The sequence below is a fragment of the Pleurodeles waltl genome, chromosome 10 (genome assembly GCF_031143425.1).
Source record: "Pleurodeles waltl isolate 20211129_DDA chromosome 10, aPleWal1.hap1.20221129, whole genome shotgun sequence".
Taxonomy (NCBI): domain Eukaryota; kingdom Metazoa; phylum Chordata; class Amphibia; order Caudata; family Salamandridae; genus Pleurodeles; species Pleurodeles waltl.
The window spans coordinates 933,884,275-933,895,635 of NC_090449.1; the positions used below are offsets into that span (position 1 = coordinate 933,884,275).

Consider the following 11,361-nt stretch of genomic DNA (forward strand, 5'->3'; position numbering starts at 1 on the left):
AAAATCATAAATAACGTATACATACAAATATCCATATATTCCATGACACAACGAAAGGTTATTGAAATGTTTTTGTTAGGAAAACTTTATTTATTCTTTCCATACAACCTCAATTTAAACTACACAAACATTGGAAATTCTAAAATAATAAATATAACTTGAATTTAGAATTTACACACCACTTTCCAATTACTATAAGTTGCGCACCTCCATACACAGTGTTACTTATAACTTCCAGTTTAACTTAATACACAAATTTCAAATTACTATAAGTTATGCACCTCCATACACAGTGTTCTCTCCTTGTCGTGGGGATATTTTAATGCTTTGCCTGGGCACAATATTTTAGCTCTGGGCCCGAGGCCTGTGCTCTTTCACCTAGTCACATTTCATTTTATTACTTTTATTATTTTAGCAAATGCTTCATTTTAGTGGAGATGTTTTATTATTTTTATCAGTTGCCCATCCATGCAGAATTTGTTATTAGTCGTCTTACACAACATATCATCTTGTACTCAGCCCAAGGCTATACGTGGTTGTTTACTGGGTATTGCCGTTCCAAAGAGTACAATGTCTACCTTACACAGAAAAGATGTATCATCACATCAGGGCGGTTCTTAGAACAGCAACGTGTTTTTTTTTCACAAAACAACATGCTGTCCAAACCAAGACAGAGGGGCATTCCAGTCAGCCAGCCATCTTTTGCTGCACCTTGCTTTTGCAGTTCTGCGCCTTTGCTACATCCACGTGGGAGCACTCCCATCAGACTAACAGACCTCCTTTCTACCTATTGCACAGGTATGGGGTATGGGATTCATTTCAGAGTCGAAATGGACAGATTAGGGCTAACACTGCTATTGTTCTCATGTAGATTTTTAGTAGTGCAGGTAGGGCTTTTAGATTCATCATTGTGACAGTATGGTGAGACTTTTATCTGTTTCACTTTCCTTGTCACTGCAATAATAGTGTTGTGTTTCATTATCCTAATAATTGCAATTCATGACTTTTTACATAGAATGCAGTTGTTTCAATAAAATGTATTGAATCAAATCCTGCCTCTGTTGGTCTTTTGCATGTATGAGACTTGTGTAACTGACAGAAAGGGGTACGATCTGTCCACCACTACTTCCCTGAGAAATCTTGCAGTGTCATGTGTCAGACTGCCACAAATCACCTTTACTCTTGGGTTTTGGTGAGGTTCTGCTAGCTAGCCGAAAGGGTTGGGCCTACAGCTATCAGACAGCGTGGGATACACACAGTGGTGTTACCGCCCTAATCCAGCAGTCTCGTCCCATGACGAGAGTCCTACGACAACCTCACCTGCCATACTACATTAACTATAACTCAGGACTCTACCATGAACTGTGTTCCGAAAAATCATCTCAATTGAAATGTCATAAGTAGTGTTATGAAAGCTATGATGTGACATGGTATAAGTGATGCCATATGCAAGGGTAAAACCAGTGCATTGAGAAGACTCAAGTTATAGTTACTTATGTAGTTCATAGGTAATACCTTGTTACTCTGTAATATTTTTTAGAATATATACAAAGCGATAGTTTTCCCTTCCTACTACTACTTAAAGTAAGTGGTAAAAGGTAGGGAAAACTTCTGTAATCTAATATCTATATTTAAGGCCCTAAGCTAGAATACCAGCAAAGTAGCCTTAAAACAACATGGCTGTCTACAAGTTTTGAAAAGATAGTCATTATCCAATCAGATAATGACTTGTCATCACTATGTACCACAGTACTACTTCAAAACTACCTCCCTAACAGATATGACTAAGTTTAACATGCTAATAGCTGTAAAAATCCTTAGCCTTTTTAGTGGCAACCACAAAAATTAGCATCTGCACACTGTAATCTTCAATCCTGCGAAATTTCATCTACATTCGACTGGCCGTTTTTGTGCTGCATGAAATATAAAAGCCTGTGTAAAATGCGTTGGCATGCAAGTGTGTTTTGGGATCCCCTTTTTTTATTCTTTGCACCTCCTTGACCAAATGCCACCAACATACAGCAGTGTGCAGTGGCTCAACCTATTTGAGCAATTTTCTATTTTGCACTGAGTGACTGTTTTTAGGTCGAGCGCGCAAGTGCTCTGATGTGTTGTAACCTATCTGTGGGCTTTTGACCACACCCATTGCACGCCTATCACTATCACTAGTTCAAGGGCTTGCCTTTCAAAAATCCTTTATTATCACTGGTAAGTGCTTTACGTTTGTCCCTCCTTGGGGAGATTTGGTTACTGCCTTGGTCATCGAACCTGTTATATGGGTAATTGCACGATTGATGATATGTTTGACTGCAAGCAAACTTTTTTTCCTTTTGTGTCTCTCCTTCACGCTCATGTCGGTGGTGGAGCTTTGAATTGACTAGCTTATGTCAACTGCTTTACTTTTCATTTTCAATTTATGTGGCAAGAAAAGTCCAGTAATGAATTTACAAAGCTAATAGCTCTAACTCGAGCAAACGGGATACCCATTGCATTGCAAATGCTTGTTTTTTTTCCCTAATCACATATACACAACTAGCAGCTCACATCTATCTTTTATTCTACCAACTTCATTGGTTGGACGATGTATGGAACATCGTGTACATTACCGTACACTTGACAATCAATCGTTTTGACATCTGTTACGCTTGTGTTTTAATGTTATGTGTGCTTCGTGTTCTTTCTGTGATTCATCTTGTTTGGAGCAGCACAAAGTCACTCCACCATATCCCATCGATGAAATAAAAGCTTAATGCCGTGCTTGTAAAATATGTGTGCAATGAATTGCCCTGCAGTTCCTTAATCACCGTTATTTAAAGTAATGAGCTCAGGTGGTAGTAGCAAATCCCACAGGTTTCCTCGCTGATCGTCCTGGGGTGCAGAATAATTCACTAATTCTAATTCTACAGCTTGCCGCATTACTGGAGATGAAAAGAGAGGAGGACAGGCTTTGCATGCTTCCTTGTTCCAAGGCTCGCTTTGACATCTCTGAACCTCTCTGGATTCTCCTTAAAGGCTCTGCAGACATTGTCTTTCCTACGATTTCACCTTGAGTGTTAACACACAACAGCTCGCCTTGGTCTGTCCCAACTCGGACGTCGACAGCCTTTGGTTTCAGCGAGTTTCCTTTCTTATGTATTTTAGAGAGAAAGAAACCGGGATGGAGAAAGAATGATTGTGTGTGAAACTATGGGCAATGGCCCAATTCACAAAGGCATTTTGGAATACATAAGATAGTACTCCTGTAGTATTTTTCCATACTTTTGTTTGCCTTTGTGAATTGGTCACAAACCATGTACAGTTGGAATATTCAATGGTTTTAATACACAAAACAAAGACAAAATACTGCACCCTGTTTGCTTTTCTACCAGTAGAGAGCTGGATGTTTCACGCCAATGCAGGCATGTAAGAGTACGAAAAAGTACAGTTGTAGTACTAGATCCTGTACTCCTAAAAGCTGCTATGAATCAGCCCCCCTTTTCATATTTACAGAAACAATGATTTGAACGTGGATGTTGTTATTGTTTCCTCCTCTTTGAGGCTATAACAAGTATAATGCATTACTTGCTACTGTACTTACTTTTAACCCGTACATATTTATTTTTTAGCACTTCGTTTCCTATCTAGTGCCTAATAGCTTTACTGCTTCTAAATGCTAGATATCAAGCTGAGCTCATGCAAATTCACGTGCATCGCATGTGGGAATGGGTTTTCAACACAGAAGTTAAATAGCAGTCATATCAGTTCCCTCCATGTCAGGACCAATGGAAACTTGCACATACATCTCCAGTGGTTATTTTTGTGCAGGTATTGGTCACTTAGACCCGTTGTTGGGGACTGAGACTTATTTTCATCATCAGACTTTCGCCCTTAACAAGAACCAGAAAAGGCAGCAGAGAGGGAGCAAGAAAGGCATGAAAAGGGTGACAAACTGAGAAAGCAGAGAAAGAACCTGGAAGAGCAAGATAAAGAGTCAAGATGTGTAACTTGGCCGCCCAAAGAGATGCTGTGGAATCAAAGGTAGGAAGCCTTGGTATACAGCAGACCTAGCATTTATCACAGTTTCATATATCTTATGGTGCAACACTCAAGCAGCTTCAGAAAAACCTCACACAAACTTCAGAGTGAAGGTCGGACCAGTAGTCCCAGGTGCACGGCTCTCAGGCTATCTGGTGACACTCAAAATGTATCTCCAACCTTCCCTCGCACAAGATGAGCCTTGGCACAAAAGGCCCTACACCCGCCCTTTCACAGAACGCAGCATTAGCATGTGTCCCACTACGCGTGTAGAACATATACTTACTTCCTTTGCCAGAGGACGAGATGATACTAGACCAGCTCTACCTCTTCTTGAAAGCTGAACATGGGAAGGAACGAGCTGAATCTCATCAGTAGTCTAGCCGATGTCCCCAGCAAAGAGACCCTCCACTGTGGACATCCGTCAAAGGCCCTATCCCACTGAGGCTTCGAGTACAGGGCACCAGTGATCTCTCTGCCCTGGAAAACTGCTCCTATTTCATCACAGCTCCCCTCAGACTCACTGCAGTTCACTGGGTCACGTTCATGCACAACCTTCTCAAACATGCAGATCATTGTACTAATCAGCTCTGGTACACCTATCAGTCACTGCACACTGCCACCCCTTGATTGGAATACATACTCCCACTAGCAAGGTATGCACAATTTTACAATGTTGCAATGGTCTTATTCGGCTTGAGGAAAAATGTGTCCATACGGTGGAGCACTAACAGTACCAGGCCTTGTGGTCTCATAAATAAAGTTTGTTAGGTTGCAAAGAACAGTGTTTTACCAACTTCCAGTTAATCTTCTAGATACTGCCTAGTACCAAACAAACCCTACCTCCTGTGATACCCGGCTTCTCTTCACTTGGCACAACTACCCTTCAGTCATTGCTTCTGCTGCTCCACAGAGGCCGGCATATGTGCTGCAGGTCAGTCTCCTTGCTTAGCCAATGCAAGCCTGAGAGCTGAACCAAATGACACACACTTCAGAAAACTACTCCAAGCCAAACTTTTCAACAACGGAGTCCATGCAGTAAAGGGTTCACCACTGGACACTGCTGGAAACAATTCTACACTAACGATCAGACTCCAGCGTTCCCCCCATTGAGCTAAATTGTCACCGCTTCAAGACTACAGCGCTGTGAAGTAACAGAAAGCGAATTCCAGCGATCTACAAAACTTGCAAATAAATAAATAATTCACATTTTCAAAATATCTTTTTTAAAATGTTATTCAGCAGTGGATTGGGCATTCTGGACAGGCTCAGGAGGCCCCTCTCTGGAAAGCATAGCTTGCCCATCCTGTGACTGGAATCGGCTTTGATCTTGGGAGCAGAGCTCACAATCACCAACAGCCTCATACCAAGGCCTTGCTGATTTCCAGTCAGTGGCCCAGTCGGACCATGTGCAGATAAATACTTTACTTTGTAGAGTGCAGAGGCCGTGGGACTGCTGCTGTCTGCTAGTGCCGACAGCAACAGAAACAATATGATGGCACTGCATAGAGGTAGGTGGTTGGCTCTTAGGGGAAGGGCAGGACTCCTGCATGCCTCCAGGCACGGTTGCAGCCGGGCCTGAGGGCAGTGGGAGGAGGGAGATTACAGCGGGTTTCCATAAGCAGGGCCAACATCTGTTATGGGCAGTGCTTGGCTTTCTAGGGGATCAGTGTGATTGCTTGTGTTGCTACTGTGGGTTGTGAAACATTGTCTCTACCTACTGAATCAGGCGCCACATAACCATCCCGCCATAACCCTGCAACTGAGTGCATTTTGGGGCACTACTGAATCCTGAAATCCTCAGCTGTCGAGCATTGATTGACTGAAGATCTGGAAGAGGTGGTGTGGTTGTTGAAGAATTCAGTCTCAGAGACCCCTCCTCGCATCGAGCTAGACACCAAGCCCCCGAGCTGCTGTGATTACATACCACAAGGCAGGGCAAACTGCAGAGCTAAACAAGACGGGTTACATAATGAAAGAACATTCCTTGTTTCACGGGGTTATGAAGCTTGGCATTACTGAGTCGCTGTCCCTATTGGCCATGTGGATACACGTCTAACCTAGGCTCAGTCTGATAACTTGTCTGTCTGGGTTCATCTTACCTCTGGCCGTATTCGTACCTGTTTTGATCCTTTTCTGCGTTGTTCTCTTTAAACGTGTCACAATCCTGCTTTATTTTAGATTTGTGTTCTTAGATTTAAAAATGTATTTCTTTTTTGTTCCCTTTCATCTCACAAGAAGATGACTATTGGTCATTTACAATTGCTTGGTTTTTTGTGCTCAATGTTAACACTAGGCCTCAGATGGTGAGTAATTCCGAATGCAAAACAGTGTATATGTGCCAGTGCTATGCAAAGAAAAGAAAAAAAAACGCGCACACAATCTGTTTGCACAAACTAGCCTGTTTACTAATCACACCCAAAATTGAGTTAAAAAACTCAGAGGGCCCCAACCGGTGTTAATTTAATTTTTTGCCAGTTTTTCCACTTGCTTTCATTGCCTTATTTTACGTATTTATGCAGCAGGACCGCAGGATATATAAAGAAGTTACCTTTGAAAATAAATCTTTTATTTATAGAAACCGTAAAAAAAAAAATGAAGTACGAAAATGTAGACAAGAAGCAAACCGCTGGAACCTCAAACACTAAAACTTTAAATGAGCAACAACTCCTTCTGTAAGCGTCTTATCCAAAACACCAGATGCGCATTTTGCCATTTTCTATGTTACATGATCAATTCTCTGTTATTTTACTTGTGATTATCGGACTGGGAAGAAGGTACCCCCATTTTCGACACACAAGGGTTCGAATTTCACTTCCAACCCCCTCCCAGATTAAGATGATATAGTAAACTAGTCATTGACTGGTACTGGTTGTCGCATCCCGCTCAGTAAAGCAAGGAGCAGTAACACGAACCTGTTGCTAACAGAGCGATGGCCGACATTGGGGCCTTTGTCCTTTCTCGTCATTATACATTGTCCCTTTAAGCGCATAATTGTAGAGTCGACCATTAGCAGCTTTTAGCGCCCTCTACAGGGAACATTAGTAGAAGTACATGTTTTGGGATTAGGCTGACATCTAAATACACAGAACTTTTGTTATTTTCTTTCTCCCCCTCATCCATTTCTAAATATTTAACGTTTTGAGCACCTTATGTATGATCTTTTAGCTGCTACTTAGTCATATTCGTTCTATAATTTAGTGAAAAACATTAGTAGGAAAATATGATTTTTTTTCATTGAAGTGATTTGTGCTGTTTTAAGTCAACAAAAAGAAGATCAAAAGTAATACAAACAGATACACGTGTCTTTAATATACATGGATTTGTCTGTCCACTTGATTATTTGCGATGTTCACCTAAACATCACTTGTGAATGAATACTGTTTTATGCTACAGTAATTCTGTTTGTTGAATCTCTTTAAATTAGTTTCTGTATTACATTCGGTGTTATAAATTTGGATCTAGGTTACAGAATAGTCAGGGGCACGAAACAGAACCCAGACGTGCCATGTTTAAAACATTGTTCCAATTACTGTTCAGAAATAATTTTGTAACATGACCTTAGATTTATCTTTTTTGATTCTGATTAACAAACTCCTAAAATTATGATTCCAAGAAAGCTCGGTGCCCCAGAGTACATAAGAAGCTTGGCATTCTGTTTGGTGCACTAAAATATATATGTACTGAGTGGATGACTGGTATCTATCATCTTAATGTTTCGTACATCTAGATTCGGAGCAGTGAGAGGTGCCCCGCTGTATTGAAGGCAATGAAGCAGCAGCAGGCCTTAAACACTGCTATAGGCCAGTTGCTGTCAACATCATATTACTATAATCTATAGCTTCTGACTTTCCCTTTCCCTGCCAGCCCTCATGATAAGTGGACTACCAGAGGAATTGGGGGGGGGGGAGGATGGGGGTGAGAGACAACAGCAGGCCTCCCACCTACACCAAGGTTGTCCATCAAAACTAGAGTGCAAGACATGGGCTACCATACTGATGTTCTTGTCTGGTTCAACATACCTCACTCCTCTCACATCATGCCCTTGTGCCTGGAGAAATACTACATTTAAGCATCGTAAAGTACAACCTTATGTATTCTTAATGTTTGATGTACTCCTGACAGAACTTGCGTACAGTATGAGCGATGCTCTTTCCATCAGTCTAGATGCGGTCTCATAGTAGCAAAATGTAGTCTGATGCAGCAACCCGAGCACATTGTTGTAAATCAGTTCACTTCTGTTTGACGTGCAGTTGGCATTGGACGCTAGAACCATAGTAAAGTTGTAGCCTCCCATCATTATCTCCTCCTCCTGTGGTTCACAGCATCACTTGAGACATGGAAGAGGGGAGCGAGGAATTCCCTACAGCTTCTGTGCCACCCTCTGCCTTGCAAAAAAAAAAAAAAAAGCAACTTGGAAGAGAAGAGGAAGAATTGGGCTGCCAGGCCTCTGCCTCCTTTCACAGCTCTGCTGTCCATTTTTCTGCCCATTACGCTGTGGTTGCACAGAAGGCAGTAATTGTTAAACATGGACATGAGGATCTGTAAAAGAAGACAGAAGCTCTTAAGAACAAAGGGTTTTTTAAAACTTTTGAGTCTCTCAGGACGTTTTTTTTTAAATGAGAACATTACACACGTATGGGACGGACCGTTCTAATAGCCATATACACCCCTACCAGTTACTCTTCTAGCCATTACAAGGGCCATCCTGTGATGTCACAATATTTAAAAACTGCAGAGGACATCACCTGACAGATCAACATAGTAGAGTGCTTCTTGTTGGTGAGTGTTAGTGACGCTGGAACTGGTAAATAGAGCAGTATATTTTTGTTCACTGGATTGAGCCTTTAAAGTCCCGCTCCCTAGCTATTGGCCCTGGCCTTAGGCTCAGGCCAGTATTGCTGCAGCGGGCGTTGAATGTTCAGTAGATACTGTTGCATCAGGGTATAATGCTATCCCAACAGTGTGTTCAACGCTGATTTCAGCTAAGACTAAAAAATGGTTTCCTGCAAATGAATGTGGGGTTTATTCTTTGGTCACGGGAGGGGCTTGTAAATCTTACCTTCCCATCAAGAAACATCCTAGTAGAATACATCTTGGTTTACATGTGTGCGCACCTCTTGAAGACAAGTCTTCGGACTGTAAAAAGAGATTACAAATATTTGAAACTGTCCCAAGTTCTGAAGAACTACTCTTTAGAAAGCTGTCATGTAAGCATGGATTAGTATCCACTGTGGAAACATGATTCTTTACAAAGAATGCGCCATTCTTTCAATTTTCTTTAAAATATATTTAAATATGGCTAACTGGCAAGTTACCACAAGTCATGTGTAACACATTTAGGGATGCCTAGCGGTTTAGTATGAGATCCTGATTCTTGTACTTTTGCATTTTAAGTATATGTTCAAACACCCCCAAAGGCAAACCAATGTTAGCTAGGAAGCTAGCACTGACTGACTGAATGTTTTGTTGAAAATGTAAATTTTGTGTTATCTGTAAAGCTGTGGGGAGGTGAAGTTAATGAATTGAATGTGCAACATTTTAGTAACTTTCGATCTGCTTGAGCTTGGAACTGTTTTCATTGAAATCTGCAAATTATGCAGCAGATAATGAACTGTATGTCAAAGGGAATAATGTAATCAGTAATCATGCCAACATCACTGCAGAAGCCCATAGTACAGTGGCCCAATTTATTGTTCTGCCATTATAAGAGCCTATTCTTACTGAGCTAAATGGACATTTTACTTTATCGAGCAGCTATCTAAGGTCAGTGTTAAGAGTGTAGTCGGGCTGTGCAATTTCCGTTTATGTTATATACTTAAAACACAAAGCTGCCAGTTGATATTCCTACCTGCATATATATTAATTGAAACATTTCTGATTTATTTCATGCTCAAGCTGGCTAAGCTTAATCAAGAGTCGTGCTCACTTAGTTAGTAAACCGACGGCGTATATCACAAATGTGGCATCAACTGGAGGTCTGTGTAGAGTCAGGTCCTACATTTTTCAAACTATTAATATTGCATTCATCCATTAGACTAGCCCAAACAATAACATAAGTATTTTGATATGGATGGGTAAATATCTGATTGGATGGATGTGGAGATGAGTAGGTGACTTGACAGATTCTAGCCTTAAAGGCCATTTATAATAGAATAAATCCATATTTTTGATTAAAAGTGCCTCTGACTCTCTATACGTAAATGCTCACCCCCTTGCTTATGATTACTTTCGAAGTGGGATAAAATCACTTAAAGAAGCATGCACCATATTTATATTGTATTTGCTGGTTCTTGTCTGGCATTCTCTGTCATTTTATCAGAATACATTTTCCAGGAAAACAAACTGCACACTGCATCACAAAGTTTTAGTAGATTTTACAGTAACGTGTCTCCTTTTCTTTTATCCAGGTTGATGATCTCATGCTGGAGAAATCAGAAGAGACCTTTCCTTACAACCCACCTAAAACTAAAGAAGCCTACTACTATCGCCAGATTTTCGAGAAATATTATCCTGGGAATTCTGATTGGCTGAGCCATTACTGGATGCCAAAGTGGATTAATGCTACTGACCCTTCTGCCCGTACATTAAAACATTACAAGTCAGACGCTACTGAATAGTGTTTCTGAAACACCAAAAACAAAAATCGGAAAGCATTTATATTGACTTATAAACTATTTTAATATACACATTAAAATCAGTTTCGTCAGAGAATGTCAGAACATTAAACATCTAAGTGCTCTTATCTGATTGTTGTGTATCAATTCAAAGGGAATTTGCTTTGATCATGGTAACTGATTTTGATAAAAATGTGTCTTTGTCATCATTTTTATACATTCAAGCTCCAGTCCCTTAGAATCACGGGTTCCGAGTTATGCAGACCACTGAATATCCATTTAGTGACAGTGAGCACAGGCGACGACAGATGCCATCAGGGAAAACATTGGAACATTGTTCTTTGGAGTTTTATGAATAGATAGTTTGGACCAACTGCTAAGGAGCTATGTGTCTCTTCCTGGTAACGTGCAGCTGAGCAGATCGTCAGAAATTTCTAACACTGCTGTAGGATGTTGAGTTGTTTTTAGGGTCGAGTGTGCGTAGCATGCGCTTGCGCATGCGTTTCGCTTGCAAGATGCTTTAGGAGTGAGAAAAGGGCTCGGAGCCCCGTCCATGTCACATCAGTGTCTTTCATTGGTTCGTGGGCTTGCCTTTCAAAATCTGCTTGCTTTCATTAGTGGAAGGCACGCATACGTCATGCCTTTTCCGGTGGTTAGCCCTTTTCAAGCGCAGCGACCAAGTAATGAAAACATGCAAGGCTCGCTGTTTCCCATCATGTTTGTGGACAAC

General features: G+C 41.0%; 1 protein-coding gene across 1 annotated transcript in view; it reads left to right on the forward strand.

The window, feature by feature from the left end:
• Positions 1-10,759, forward strand: part of ASNS (asparagine synthetase (glutamine-hydrolyzing)) — a 161,570-nt gene extending 150,811 nt beyond the window's left edge. The window contains exon 12 of the mRNA XM_069211730.1: positions 10,425-10,759. Within this exon, the coding sequence (XP_069067831.1) occupies positions 10,425-10,634 (210 nt within the window). The 3' untranslated portion in view covers positions 10,635-10,759. The remainder of the gene's footprint in view (positions 1-10,424) is intronic.
• The last annotated feature ends 602 nt before the right edge of the window (positions 10,760-11,361 follow it).